Genomic DNA, 15,721 nt, shown 5'->3' on the forward strand with positions numbered 1-15,721 from the left:
TCCTTTGTCTCAATAATTAAAAAGACTAATATCTGAATGACATGAAAGGTTGTTTTTTTTCAAAAAACAAAAAGCCAAAAAAGTATGTTTTATGAAGGTATTATTAACAATGTACAACAGAATAAAAGGCATTTATAAATAATATGGATACATTTCACATTTTTAAGACATCAATTATTTTTTTTACATGTAACATATTTCAAAGAGGTCCCTGCACAGGGGTATAAATAGTTGTTGCTTTTACATGACCAAAAAGATCTATTAAGGCCTGAAACAATTACCAAATGTATAGCTGTATAGCGGTTGATCGGTAATAGACAAGAAAACGGATCAGTAAACTTCACACATCAATGGAAATTGCAACATGGAAATGCCATCTATACAGTGAGGTGATGACTGGTTATAGAAATTAATTGACTTGGCTGTTATTCAGTTTGGCCCGAACTGCACATCATCAGATAAATGACACGAGAAGCCTCGAAGCTGAAGACAAATTATTCCACTGTAAAGAAGAAATTAATTATTTGTGGACCCATGTTTTTCTTTTAAAGAGAAGCTACATGAATGTGTAGAAAACAATGAACAAAGCAATCTTTTACTACCCCATGGTAGATGAAAAATGCAACTGAAAATTCATAAGCAATACAGCTTGAATGGTACATTATATATTTTTTGTATCTGCCAAATGACCTTTGACAAAACATTTACCCAAAAAAAACAAAAAAAACAAAACAACAGTACAGAAAGTATCTGCAACGGTACCATGTTGAATATTGTATTTCACTCCAAAGATAGAAAGAAAATGCAGGTCTTAAAATGAAAGTGCTAATCTCTTTTAAATGTCTGAAGAATATATTGGCAAAGAGACGCCACCCATTTGTCAGCTGACAAAATATACAATATTTTCCTTTAAGCGGCAGCAGTATGTCTTCTTAGCTCTGTTGGCACATCGCTTAGTAGTTGGTTTTAAATGTTGATGTGGCCCTTATGCAAAGTGCAGAGTAGACGGAAGATTGCGATCACAGGCTACACCACAGATGTGACTACGCATATCTGAAGATGTGCTGTACCTATAAGCCAATGAGAGAAACCGTATGTCCAAAGGCATTCAGTCTAAGAAATCACTTTTTCACTCACTGACCAAAAGGTTCACTGGCTGTGATAGCAGATGTAAGGATGTGCAAGCCAGTGCATTTTCCAACAGAGCTAAGAGGCATAAAAAAAGAGGACTAAAAACACTGCTGAAGCATTGCTGTATAAAATAAAGTCTCTCACTCTATCATACAAATATACACAGACTATGAAGTGAGTTAGTAGGACAGACGGGTATTGGACTGTAAAGGCTCAACCTCCGCAATGCGTCTCTGAGGCAAGTGTTCATCTATGAGATGCTGGGATGAGTACAAAATTATCCATGTAATACTTCCTTCACAAACAGCAGTCATGAGCACAAAGTACAAAATTAAACAAATACCCAAAAAAGGAAAAACTGTATAAAATATAAGCTTAATTTAAATCATTAAATACTGTACATATCACATAGAATTTCAGAGCTACAGCAGGTGACCACGGTATCTTTCAGCACAAGGCAAACATTTCTAAAATCGCTCACAAAAACATTAGCAAAAATATGTTGAGGGATAATCCAACATTTTAACAATTGCACTCCAAATTCAAATTTTAGTCTTGACAGTTTTTTTTTTTGATCGCCCAAGCCTGTTGTTCGTCCATATTTTGCATATTTGGATATCTAACACTAGTTTAGTTTAGTTCTGGTGACACTAGTCACCAGAAATACTGTACAAAGTTATGTTGATAACAAAATTCAGTACTATTGAAACATTTGATTTTAGATATCTGAATATGTAGATTATGGATCCACCTAAATAAAAACACCCTCAACTGCTACTGCCATGTGGACGGAGTGTGTGCTTAGTGATCCCTTCCAGAGTGAAGTTATAATAGGAAGTAATGTATGTGACAAAATAAACTTCTTAGCGCGTTTGGCTAAATAGTAGCAACGCTGGAAAAAAGCAGGAGTTCTTAAAATAAGGGCCTTTTTTCATTTTAAACAAAATTCCAAATCTCTCCTCTGCTATTCTATTGAATCCAGATAACGTAAACGTTTTGAGTGTGTTGTTCTTCTTTTTCTTTTCTCTCTTGCTATTTGCCCTGAAAGAAGCAACCACTTTTTTTGGGAGCATTTTTTCTTATATTCAGTGTGCAACTTTCACAGTCAAAAAGTAAAGACTTAAACATGGCCAGCAGAGAGACACTGTTCTCCCACAGCGCCCTGTGTTGTCACTCAACGCCACTGAGGTCGCCTCCTGTGGCCACCAGTAGGCTAAAACACTGGGCCTGCTCCCGGCTTAGATCTGGACCTCACTTCAACCTCAGCAGGGGCTTGGCAGGTTTGCTGTGCCCCCCCTCCTCCCATCAAGAGGTGTCCATTAGGCGCCGGGTGTGGGCTGGCTGCCACTGGCCAGCAGCAATACAACCAGACTAAAAAGCCCAGCGGCCCCCAGTCTCTTCAGCAGGGACATGCTGTCTTTGGGGATGACCACCTGGGCCAAGTCATTGGTGATGAGGGAAATCTCATGAGCCACACAAACAAAGATGAAGGTGCTGACCATGATGTTAAGTGAAGGGCTTCCTGGGATCAGGACCAAAATTCCCTTGGTGTCTGCTGCCAGCCAGATGTGGTACTGGCATATGAACAGCTGAGGAAGATAATCAAAGCATATTCAATATTATGTTATATCATATGTGCAATTTAACTTGGTTGCCTCCAGGGAGCTACACATCGTCACACACAAGAGCTAGTAAGGATAGTATTTAGTATTGTATTAGTGTTGCTTCCACATTAACGTTACCTCATCTTAGCTACGGATTACTTTTTTCTTTTATTGTTTTATGGTAACCTTTGAAAAGCCCTTTGTAATAGAAGGATTTATTGTAGCACTTATATAACTAAACTTTGTATTACGTTATTGCAACTCTACTGCTAGTCATGTTCTTCTTACCTCCAAGGAGATCTTTCCGAACCATGCAAAGAATGAGCTATAAATAGAGCGGGCGTAGCCAGGAATGTTCCTGATGAGAATGAAGGCCAAAATCTGTTGACAAGAGTGTTAGGGGACACTGTGAGATTCTTTGAAGTATCATTTGAAGTAGCAGGCTGAAGTCAAAGTTGTAATCCCTCAAGTTAGAGTGATATAATTTACAATCACTACTGTAAGTCAAATGTGAGGTGTAAAATCAGCCAGTTTAGGGGAAATAAGCTTAACTATGTTCTTTATGGACTTACCTATTGCACTACTTCAAACAGTTCCCCAGTGGGTACTGGCTCTATATAATACCAGTTCTATCTTTAGCAATGAAAGAAGAAAACTCCCTTGTTGTTACACTCATGTTAGCCTGTCATGTGACTAGGATAATAACATCTCAAGGCCAATCCAAATGAATTACAAAAGACTTTTATGTAAAACCACATGGCAGTAAAAAGAAAAAAAGGGCAGATACAAAAATTTTACCTGGACAACAGAGATGTAAGGATGCATCTCATTGCACTCGGTTTTGGTTTTGCAGCTGCTGGCCCATATTGAGTATGTCTAGGAGGGTGGGGAAAAGGAGAAGTTACAGTAACAGGTTTTGATCTTCAGCTGCAACAAGAAACAAGGAAGTGGTTAATTTAGTTTGAGGAGACCTCGACCAAAGCAGCTACTGTAATCCCCAACTGCTTTGGGGGAGTCAACAAAGAACAGAGCTGCAGCTGCCTCAGTGCTGCACAATATACAGTACATGTTCCATGTGAGACCAATAGATCGTAGGTCGCTATACTGAGTTTACTAACCTTCTTCAGACCTTTTTTCAAAACAAGAACTTTCTCAACATGAACACAAGAGCTGTCACAACCCGATGTGAGTGGAGTGCAGATGTGAGTTGCGCATGCGTCACTTTGCGACAGACGCAGATCTGTTTTGCTGTTAGCGACAGAATAATGAGATAGGTACATTACATAGCAGTAATTTATTATTTAGCGTAAGGCATCACATTTTCACGACATGATCCCTGATGTCAGTTCAGTTAGATTAGAGGCTGAAGCAGCCTACAAGAACCTGCTAACGAGAGACTTCTGTGATGTCAATACAATAAAAATGGACCTGCATAACGAAGTTCGTTCACTGCTGGCTACAAGTTAGAAATCAAACAATCATAGATAGCTAAAACGTTTTTGAAATGATTTCCGTTCGAAAAGTTTATTATTTTATGGATTTCACAATGCAGCCAGATCAGGATGCCTTGGCGTTATGCCGTAAACCATTTAAATGTGAGCATGCACAACTCACATCTGCACTCGACTCATATCGGGTAGTGACAAGAGCATTAAGAGCAGATAATTGTGGTTGTTAGGGCAGTTACCAGGTGTGGCATGTATGTACAGTAAGTACCCACCTTTCCTGTGTGATCATTATCTATTAAGCTGCTGTTGTCAGCATGCACTTTGTTCATTAACTCAAATACGATTTGGAAAGAAAAGGACCTTAAAGACGGGGAAGATTACAGAAATCTAAAATAATAAGTCTAAACCCCAGTGTTGGTAGAAACCCAAGGTTAACGGTGTCTTACTATGAAGGAGACGACGGAGAGGAAGAGGAGCAGGTTGGAAACCTTGGCAGAGAAGAGAGCCTCTCCCTTGCCCTCTGACAGCACCTGGCACTTCTGAAGCACCAGATAGATGAAGGCAAATAACATGCCGTGTATCACTGCCTGCAAAAGAACCATTACCATATTAAAGCAATTTTTTTGTTTTGTTTTTTTACAAAGTTTGGAAAATTTGGTCCCACTTGGAAACAAGCTTTTGATGTACTCTGCCACATATTACATTTCAACGTCTGTAAATGCAAAGACTACTAAAGTGGGTTGCAACTGGAGCAAAACACATTTGACTTACAAATCTGTCTAGCTTCCATCTGAACCACCACTCATGGACGCTTCCGTCCAGCTCAAAGAGCTTGGAGATGGGCCACACAGAGAAGATGCGCTCAAAGAAACCCTGAAGTCACAACACCAAAACATGAATATTAAAACAAGCAGGGCTTTGAACCATACATTTGAGTAAAAACTACGATAGTATAGTGCAATAGTTCTCAAAATAGGGAGTGCTGTTTAATTAAATGTACTACACATTCACAATTCTAATGCATATTTATTCATTTTGCTTCATTTGGGCTAGAAAACATACATGTGATCAAATACAACATTCTTATACTTTAAAGTAGGTTTAAGGACATAATTATTGAAATTGTTCATATGAAAAACAACAAAAGAAACCAATTCAAATTTGAATTTGAAGTTTTACAAACTTAAAACTAAAGTGAGATTGCAAATGTGGCTAGTGGGATTCAAGTATTTTTTAATTCACCCACCTGTGAAAAGGCAAAGACGCAGATGAACAGCAGGAGGCCCAGTAACTTGGCCAAGACCCCGAGGTGCCACAAGCCACTACCTGTTCAGAAAACAGGACAGCCATTAGACTAGTCTAAATGCAACCCTGCTGCTGGAATTTTTATGACAGCTTTTACATTTATTGAGTCAAACTAATTGTGGGTATTAATTCACATAGTGCAGGAATTATTCCAAGGGTATGACGCATGTAAGTGAATAAATAAAAGAATATTCTTTAATTCTGACACCTACTGTTAGCCTTCTTCTGAAGGATCTGAGGCCACATGGCCAGCGTTACGTAGATGACGACAAACCAGAAGGTGACCAATGGGACAAAGTAATAGAACTGGTAGGGTCTGTTCATTACCACGCACAGCACCAAGACCAGGAAGTTTAGACGAAAAAGCACCTAGAGTGGAATGAACGCAGAAACATACACAGATTAATCAATGATAGCATCACACTGATAATAATCCAAACCAAAAAACTGTATTTGTATTGTTATTAGTAATGGGACTTCATGCTAAAGTAGAACAATATTAGTAACGGTAGTCACACTCCCGAAAAATAACTAAAATGCCTTTTCACCTTAGACTCTCATTTAAAATATTAACTCATACAGAGTGATTGCAAGATCCTGGTTAAAGTATAACTGACTGTAACCCTCACCTGGCACACTCTATACAATCCAAAGTCTCCTTTGAGCCAAAAAAAGGAAAAGTGTCCATAGCCAGTCTGAAAAAGGTACGCTGCCACCAGCACCCGCACATGCATGTACACTGGAATGAACTGAAAGACAAAAAATAATATTGTATGCCTTTATATGAAATATCAATACTCAAATGGATGTGTAGATGACATATTTAGGACTCACAGCGCTGGCTCCAGATATGTGATAGATGAGGATGACCAACTGCATCCAGCCTTTCCACTCGTCCGTTTGCTCTCGGTTGAGTAATTTGGTCTGTTTGACAAAGAAAAACAAAAACGTATTGAATTGTAAACCAGATATCAAACTTTCAACTTGGTGCATTATTAGCAACAGCAAGGACAATCCAATTCATCAAACTCTACTACGGTACATTTCCTACTTCCTTAAAAAACTCAAGGAGGCCATAGGAACTTACGACTTATATAATAATGTCAATTCAAACATATGGAACAGTTACACTAGACCCAAATATTGCACTTATCAGCACCATCTCACCTCCTTGCTGTTCTCATTGTAGAACACTCCCAGGACAAATATATAGATGAAAGGGATGAAGAACGTGGAGTGAGTGTAGAACTTCTGCTCTTTCATGAACACATCTGCCCTGTCACAAAGGTAAAAATAGCTCATGATGAGGCCCATCCTGCAAAGGGCCTGAAACGGCGCCTTCAGACCCAAGGGGGCAGCTGCAGTTGCTGGCTTCTTCTCCTCTAGGCTCTCCACGTCTGAGGGCACAGGTCGGCGGTGACGGTTGTTGCCAAGGACATGGAGGACCAGCAAGACCAGGGCCGAGCCCAGGAAGAAACACGCTGACAGTTTCTGCAGGAGGTTTGGGGGTGGCAACGTCTGGCAGCAGGAGCCGTCAATGGGCCTCAGTAGCTCGTTGCACACAGAGTTCATGAGGATCATGGCTCCCTGACAGGACAATTCCACTGGGTGAGTAAGATTCTAATACAAAATGCAAGGACTGTGCTGCCATCATAGCTGAATCTGAACCATTGAATATATAATAATCTAACTGCCAGCAAATAATCTCAAATTAACTGAAATCCTGCCTACCACATTCCGGGTGCTCTCAGGCAGGTGTAAGCCGTCGTCTGATTGGGTGATGGTTTCCAGTGCAGCCTGTCGGGACGCAGCCAACAGCTTGACCCGGGACCTGCTGTTACGCTTGCTGCTGTTGAGCACGTCCACAGCCGCTTCATTGTACAGCTCCAGCTGTTGGTTGGTGATCATCTTCCTGTTCTCACTCAACACCTCCTCATTTACTGGGTCTAGAGGACAGAGGTGTGATGGGTGTTTTGGGAAGCGTGAATAGGAAAAGAGATTTAGTTTAGAGGGTGCATGTATGAGAAGTTGATATTCACCAAATCCTGCAATCACGTGTGAAATTACCGATCATGTTGGGCTGCTCGATAATGAAAAAAGAAAAATCATAATCACGATTATTTTGGTCAATGTTGAAATCACGATTATTTAACACGATTCAGGGACTTTTGGAAAGATTTTGCAATTATTGAACTTAAAAAAACAAACAAAAAACAAATCTCATTTAAACAAATCAACATCGAAAACAACTTGAAGTGTGAAATTCCACCCAATACTTTTCCCATTTGAACATTCCCCAATTCAGAACACGACAAAATAAGAGTTTACTTGCAGAATGCAATGTGCAAAAGAATAATTTTTCTCGATTATTCTGTTTTTGTGATCATTAGTAGCCTAAATCGTAAACATGATTAAAATTTCGATTAATTGCACAGCCCTACAATCATGTAAACGTTTTTGTCAAAAATACTACTTGGGAAATAAAGATTTAGTGATGACACTGTAGCACCTAAAATACGCTGAGGTAACTAACCAGCTGTGTGAACACTTTGGAATCAATGCTTTGAACCATCAAGCCGTTCTAATGGTAATCCCATTTGACACAAATGCAGCAATCACATCAGAGACTAATGGCGCTTTTCCATTACATGGTACCTGCTCGACTCGCCTCGACTCTACTCGCCTCGACGCGCTGTGCGTCCGTTTTCCATTGCAGATTTTAGTACCGCCTCAGCGTGGCTGGTCGTCATAGCGACTGCCGTGGGCGTGGCTTAGTAGCATTGCTTTAATGGCTTTTCCCCAACTCATTTCCTGGTTCTACGTCTCCGTAAACAACATGATATCAAAGAGATAGTTAACGTTTACTGCTCCAGATTTCCCACCGTGGTCAGAAAGAACAGGGGAGACACTTAGTTTCTCTCACATATATATGACTCTAGAGTCACTACTCGCTGCGGAGATAATCGCAGTGATCAGTGACGATTCTTTCCGACCAGTCAGCAGCCTGCAGGTTTTCACGTCACCTTTTCGGCTCGCCTCAGCTCGCTTGGAACCTCAACTGAGGTGGTACAAAAAAAAAGTATCCGTTAGCAGGACCAGGTACTTTTTTTCGTAATGGAAAACCAAAAAAGGCAAGTAGAGTCGAGGTGAGTCGAGCAGGTACCATGTAATGGAAAAGCGCCATAATCCCTGTGGGGAAGGGGACAGGCAGTAATACTTTACTAACCTGACTGAGATGACAGATCATAAAAAGCTTGACGCTGAGTATACCTTGCAGGACCCAGTAGACTTCTCCATGGTCAGCCAGCTTCTCCAGGTGCACGGCAATGGCCGTCAGGTTGGCTTTGTACTGCTGCAGTGTCTCGCTGTTGCCACTGTGCAACTTGATGGACCACTGTGGTAAATGGGTAAACAGATGAGATTAAGATTGACATAACTCTGCCACCTTGATTTATTTATTTTTTTTGTCTATTGTGAAATGTGCAAGCATGGCTAAGCACTACTTTATACAGCTTACTGTTGCAGCTCCAAGGATGACAACATCTGGCTTTGCTGAACCTTCCTGAAACACGAGAGAAGTTGCAATTAGAAAAGCAAATCCATGTCCATGTCCACCAGTGGACAATGTAAAGATTTTGAAACATCCCAACTTGTAAATAACAGATCTTAACATGTATGCTCACGTGTGTCCATGACATTAAGCGCTCCTTCATTGAATTATTTGCCTCTGGATACCACAGGAAGTCCTACACACAAAGAGGACATAGATGTTTTATAAGAGTATGTTTTTACAGACTGAGAAAAGGAGATAAAAACAAATCCAGAAATAGCTTACCACATTAACAGAGGAACTCTCATCTTTAAAGGGAATGTCCTCGTGCTTCAGACATTACATGCGGGCAGACAGAGACAAAGTCGGTTAGGCAAATAGTGTTCCTCTTTGTCCCTGCTTGATATCAGACCAAAAATAGTTATGGCTGCTGCAGGACTGTGGTACGTTCCAGTGCTGCATTTCTTTTGTTGATGATTTTTTTGTGCAAACCAACTGATAGTACCCCACATTTTTGGTCCAAGTACATTTTCTCAATTCTACCCGTTTTGTGTTTCATGTAAGTGTTTATTAGAGATATTTTGAGGTATTTAATGAAATCACATCTATATAAATGCTAAGTGGAAATAAAGATCACTGGGACTATTTCTCCTATTAGGGCCATATGTTGAGTTGAAGTATCAGGCTTTAGAGCAGCAAGTATAGCAGTAAATTAATTGCATTTGGGATATTTTTATATTCAGCTATGTAAATGACTGTGTAATGTCATGTAAATGAGTCATTAGTAAGGCCTACATATTATAGGTTGTCATTCTGGCTTTAGTTTGTCCCATTCAGAAAAAGTTTGAGGCAAAATCGTCAATCAGAAGTGTGTGAAGAACAAACTTTTCTTAAAAGGGAGACACAATCAGCTCTATGACAAATGCTGCTGTACCACTCTGTCTGCTCTTTTCAACATGTATTTGGCTATATATGGTGAGATAAGGTAGATTAAAAAGCAGACAAATTTTAGAATCACTTATTCATCAGATACTTTTAGTTTATAGACAGCTGACAGTGCTCAGGCCACATGAGTGGAAAGTAAATAGAGGAATGTCTGTAAATTTCTGCACTTTGTTATTTCTTTTGTACACAAGTGTACACTTGAGGTGTGCTTCACTTTTTTAGATCTGTAGGCTGTGTGTGCACCATCAACACTTCTGTGTTTGTCCAACTTCTCTTGCTACCTCTGTGAACAATTTCCAAAGAAAGCCCCTGGGTTAACATGGTGCCTCTTCTCATATTTACCTTGTTTCCATCCTCTCTTCGCTCAGGGTCAATAATTTTGATGAAGGAGTAAAATAGCTGCCTGATTCGTGAATCACCGACAAAGGCCACTCGCTTTTCAGCAAGGCAAGTTTTGGCTTCACTGTAAAACAAAAATGAAAATCCTAACTGCAGATAGCAATCATTTATGTGTTGGGTGCTGGTTCGTTGCATTCTATAACCTCATCAGAAGCAGATCTTATCTTGAGACACACACACACACACACACACACACACACACACACACACACACACACACACACACACACACACACACACACACACACACACACACACACACACACACACACACACACACACACACACACACACACGTCTGTATTACTATCTTTGTGGGGACATATCATTGACATAATGCATTCCCTAGCCCCTTACCCTAACCATCCCAACTGAATGCCTAACCCTAACCCTTACCCTCACCCTAACCATAACCTAATTCTAACCCTAGTCCTAAAACCAAGTCTTAACCCTGAAACAGCCCTTTAAACTCATGGGGACCAAAATGCTGGTCCCCACGAGGCTGTGCAGACCCCACAAGTATATTGTAGTCCCCGGTTTTTGGACCCCACGAATATAGTAAAACAGGTACACACACACACACACTTCTTTGTTCATCTTTGTCTAACATACTGCTAGTGTGACTCACATGCTTTTGTATTTGTGCATCATGCAGCCATACGGCTGCCATACGTTTTCCCCCAAGTAACGTCCTCTGGACAGCAGCCATTCACATGAGTCTCCGCCTGGAGGTAAGACACAGATAACCCCCCAGTAAGACCAAACAAAAAAAAGCACTGTTCTCTTGCTTTCACTCATAGTTTCTCTGTGACTATGAGTGAAACCTGCTGTCTCTATTACCCTGGCTTTTCATTCAGTTTAGGGCTGTGCTAGGGGCCATAGCACAAAATGAAGCCATCAACCATAAATCTCTCCAGCTATTCATTTGTGTGCAAAATGAATGGGCATATAGTGTCGCCTGCAAAAGAAGCTGCTCTCAGTGTGTACACAGAGGTTAATTGTGGTTTCTTTTCATGAACAAAGTCGACTCTATGCAACATGTATGGTAGGCGTACGCATGTCCATGATAATATATTTTTTATAACCAAACTCTGCGCTTTGTGCATCGCTGTCAACCTAGGGTGTGGGACAAATAAAAGTAGATCCTGTTGTAATACCTGAACATGAAAGTAGATCCTGTTGTAATACCTGAACATGAAAGTAGATCCTGTTGTAATACGTAGATCCTGTTGTAATACCTGAACATGAAAGTAGATCCTGTTGTAATACCTGAACATGAGTGTGCGTTTTGTCTTGATCGATGTGGCTAACTAATCTATGCGTAATGCAAACTTGTGAAAGACCTGAGACAAAAAGCGAGCTGCTACAATACTGTTCAAAACCACTAACACTAGAGTTTGTTAGCTAGTTTTAGCTACTACACCACATAACTGACAAGCTTTATATGATAGTGTAACATGTAACGTTATCTGTGTATAATAAACGGAATATGCAGGCGATTTAAATGGCCTATTTAAGTCAACTGTTGGCAGCATCAACCTATCGTTACACACGTCTCTCCAAGCAGTAACCAAGCGTGCCCTGACAGGAGCATGTAAACACAGCTAAATGCAGTGTTAGCTTTATTCAGCTAAGCTAGCCAGACAAAGCCGATTTAAGTTACCGCTGGTGAATTAAGTCCATTTATGCAACCATCTAACGTTATCTGCGTTCTAAGGCTAGCATCCAGTATCTCTCACCTTTTAAAAGCAACACTGAATAGCGGCACTGCACCGACTCGCAAAGAGAAGTACTTGCAGACACAAACAGATAGCTAGCTAATAGATAGCTAGCCAGCTAACATTAGCAATAGCTGGTGTCAAGTGTTTCACTGGCTGCACCAACAGTAACTTTAAGAAACGGGAGACCACTTACCTCCATAGTAGCGCGAAGCTGTGTGAAACACGAGGAGTACAATGACGACTACTATCGATATCAATTTGGCATTTTTTATGGTAAAATGTTGATTTATTTCGCGTTTGCCCAGGCTATAGGCCAGGACCGCCATCTTTGCTCCTCCATGACAACAAGCATCTGTGCTGCTGTTACAGCCGAGCGGCGCTCCTCCCTGTGCACCATCTGCCTGGTCTTGTGACACCGCTTCCTGCTTCATTAAAGCAGGTGCAGATAAAAAATAAAAATAACAAATAAGTCTCAGTTAGCTAATCCAACTAATTATTTATGCAGACCACAGTACTTTAGGATAATGTATCGGAGTCGCACGTCCCACTTTTGCTGTAATAATTCCTGAACGGTTTTGTTCAAAGCTGAAAATGCAAATGTACACACTGTTAACAGATGACAGGTGTAGGTTGCTAATGACAAAATATTAACTTTCCTTGTAAATTACGTTTAATTAAAAAGTTGTAAGTTCAACTGGCCCGGCTATCCCCTACGTTCGGTGCCTTCAAAAAGGTTTTTGAAAACAAAACTTCAGCTTTGCTGGAAAAATGTCGGCATTCAGTGTGATCACTAGTTGTGTGGATAAACGCAGCAGTAGAAGCTAAACAAACCCTACGAAGCAAGATTTGGCGTTAGCGAGGTAACTTCAGGTTCAACCCAGGGGTTTCTGTATCAAAAGGTGGAACAGTTACCGAGTTCGATCGCCGTGGTTACTTATGCTCAACACCTAACCTGCTCGGGAGCAGGTTATGTTGGAAATTCAAGATCAACAGGTGTAAAAGCACCGCCTACTGACCAATCAATACTCGATTGATAACAGCGTCACCGTAGAAGATCCGGTGGAGCTCGGTGCGCGGAGAGAGAGAGAAAAAAAAAAAAAAAAAAAAAAAAAAAAGAGAGAAAGAGAGAGAGAGAGAAAGAGAGAGAGAGAAAGAGAGAGAGAGAGAGAGAGAGAGGTGCGCTCAGAAAAGACTTTTAACCGTTAACGTTCCCTGATGTTTTTTTTTAATGAAAGATATCCTATACATTTTCAGCGCAGGAAATTACTATATTTATATTTGTTACTGCTATTTGTAGGCTTGTTGAGCCTGTTGCCAATGCGCACATCGGTTCGAATTATGTTTTTATATTTTTTATTTGCTCTCAAGATCGCACCACTGCCAGGTTGCAACTGAAATAATAGGCTAAAGCAATGGCAGTTTATGGAAAGCACAAGTGTTATGGTCAGATCTTGTGCCTGGGGAAGTGATATTGATAAATTGTGATCGATTTACGCATCTACAGCGTCATCTGTTTTTTTTGCCAGCTTTCCTGTTTTAGCAAGCAGCAACTGTATTGCGTTTTGCCTGTAAAACCGTGTCTGTATTCTTCATATTTATGTAGAATTATAGTTTGCTCTTTTTATGTAAAATATGCGGCTCTGGTAGATGTTTGCGATTGGTCGTGCTGTGCAAACACCTCCTCCTCTTTTATGTGAACGCGCGCGCCACTGGATTGGGAAACCCTGGGTTGATAGTTGATAACCACCGTCGTGACACAGCTTATGCGGGACCGCGGTTGTTAGTGAAGCCGGGTGACTGAAAGAAATCCAGGGCATGTTGATCTTGATTCGTAATAGGCCTCAGTTTTTTTTATTAATAATTTGTCCACCCCAAAGGCACTTACCATCTTCCAGAGAAAACACTGTTCACAAACTGCTCCAAACAGCTCTTGTCTTGTAGTCCAGCCTTTACCTCCGTGACGAACGTGCATCACTGTGTAACACAAATGCTGCCTATCCAGGGCTAGGCTGACCGGGGCTATGCCATTTGGAGAGGGGCCGCTCACTGACCCCCTATATTTCTGAAAATCCTAGACATGGTTGTGACCGTTAGTGCTTTCTGATTAGCCTACAGGTGTTTGTATTGAAATAAGAGGCTGCTGGGGTTGAGCAGAGGCTGCACAGTTTGACCAATGGGCAGCGGCTGCACACCAGGCCGCCGGATGGTGTTGCTAAGAACTTGCAATGTATAACTATTATCAGACCGGCCCTCACGGCCTCGAAACACTACTAGCCTGACTCTCCCAATTGCCACTCCGACACTGGCACTCCCTCATGCGATATTATGAATCCTACTATGGCCTGCCAAGACCCGCCCAATAGCATTTATTGGCCAGGCGTCCATGCTTACGAAAGTTAACGTAACCCCATTTGTACAGCTCTTATATCCCCTGACCAATCAGCTATCCTAACCTTAACCACTCAAGTTCAAATCCCTAACCCCAACCAATCAAGCTGCTTCGTAGGGCGAGTCTTGGCGTGGCCATAGTGGGATTCTAATTTTGCCTCCCTCATACTCTGCAACTCTGCGACTAGCTAGCAGTACTTACTGCGCATGTGCGACTCCCAACAAAGATGGTACAGAAGTGAGATGCCTCACTCTGTAGCTAAAACAGAGAGCTCAACACACAGGGTGAAAAGAGGAGCTGCAGCAATGTGCCATGTTTTCTGAATATTAAACCACATAAACCCATTCCGGTACAACCTCTAAATACAATTATGAACCTGAAAATGAGCAGAAAATGAGCACTTTAAATGTCCCATGTTGGAATGGAGGAGCTATATATAGGCCTTCACACATGTTGCCTTTACCTCAAATGCAGGGACATTTCCTGCATGGGATCATGTCTGAATGGGAGCAGGGATCGATATGCACGGAGCTCTGTACCATCAACTTCCAACCTCAGCACCTCAAAATGCTCTACTGGTATGGCTGTGGTGTGAATGCAAGCAGGAGCATTGCAGGGTTACGCACTGTTGGGCTGTCCCTTCCCCCATCTATTCTGGCATTGTCTGGCAAGTGTGAAAATGTGTCTGCATGTGTGAAAATCACCACACCCAGGAGTGTGAAAGAGGTTTAAGTTGTGTCGATACTGTAGGCCTATGTCAGTTATGTTTCTCTGGATTTTGTCTTCTTTTTTTGGGTGTGATTTTTATATAAGCCATTAGAGGTTTCTACACTCTCACATGTATTTTATATTTCTTCAATGTGATTTGTATTTATGTGTGTAAAACAAATACAAATACATAAACAAATAGTATTATGCATACCATTATTGTTACTTATTAATTTTCATCTAAGCAGGACTTTAATGTAGTTGGTCAAGATAGAGCCAATTTAGACTACTTCACAATACTGTTGGGCAAGGCTGGATTACCATCTGGACAAAAATGGCCCCAGCAGCCCCAGGTTCACTGTGTACCAATGGGTAGTATTTAATCTGATTATTTGGGAATTTGTTTAGGAATTTGCACTACTAATGTACAATATAAACTAAGGTGGGTCTTGCATTATTATTGTGCCCTTGTCTTGTAGAATGCTGCTCATCCCTACATAAATATGTGCTTGAAAGCCTGG

General features: G+C 41.0%; 1 protein-coding gene across 1 annotated transcript; it reads right to left on the bottom strand.

Annotated features, from left to right (window-relative positions):
- Nucleotides 1-83: 83 nt before the first annotated feature.
- casd1 (CAS1 domain containing 1) lies at nucleotides 84-12,526 on the bottom strand. Its single transcript, XM_039820041.1, has 18 exons — nucleotides 12,297-12,526; nucleotides 11,011-11,107; nucleotides 10,326-10,446; nucleotides 9,324-9,368; nucleotides 9,172-9,234; nucleotides 9,006-9,050; nucleotides 8,759-8,882; nucleotides 7,220-7,434; nucleotides 6,656-7,075; nucleotides 6,323-6,412; nucleotides 6,118-6,237; nucleotides 5,701-5,857; nucleotides 5,430-5,509; nucleotides 4,955-5,056; nucleotides 4,630-4,770; nucleotides 3,534-3,611; nucleotides 3,024-3,116; nucleotides 84-2,720 (listed from the first exon to the last, which is right to left on the bottom strand). The coding sequence occupies exons 1-18, from the start codon at nucleotides 12,427-12,429 to the stop codon at nucleotides 2,451-2,453; spliced, it is 2,394 nt and encodes a 797-aa protein (XP_039675975.1). The 5' UTR covers nucleotides 12,430-12,526; the 3' UTR covers nucleotides 84-2,450.
- Between the last annotated feature and the right edge of the window lie 3,195 nt (nucleotides 12,527-15,721).

The sequence above is a fragment of the Perca fluviatilis genome, chromosome 13 (assembly GCF_010015445.1).
Source record: "Perca fluviatilis chromosome 13, GENO_Pfluv_1.0, whole genome shotgun sequence".
NCBI classification, from domain to species: Eukaryota; Metazoa; Chordata; class Actinopteri; order Perciformes; family Percidae; genus Perca; species Perca fluviatilis.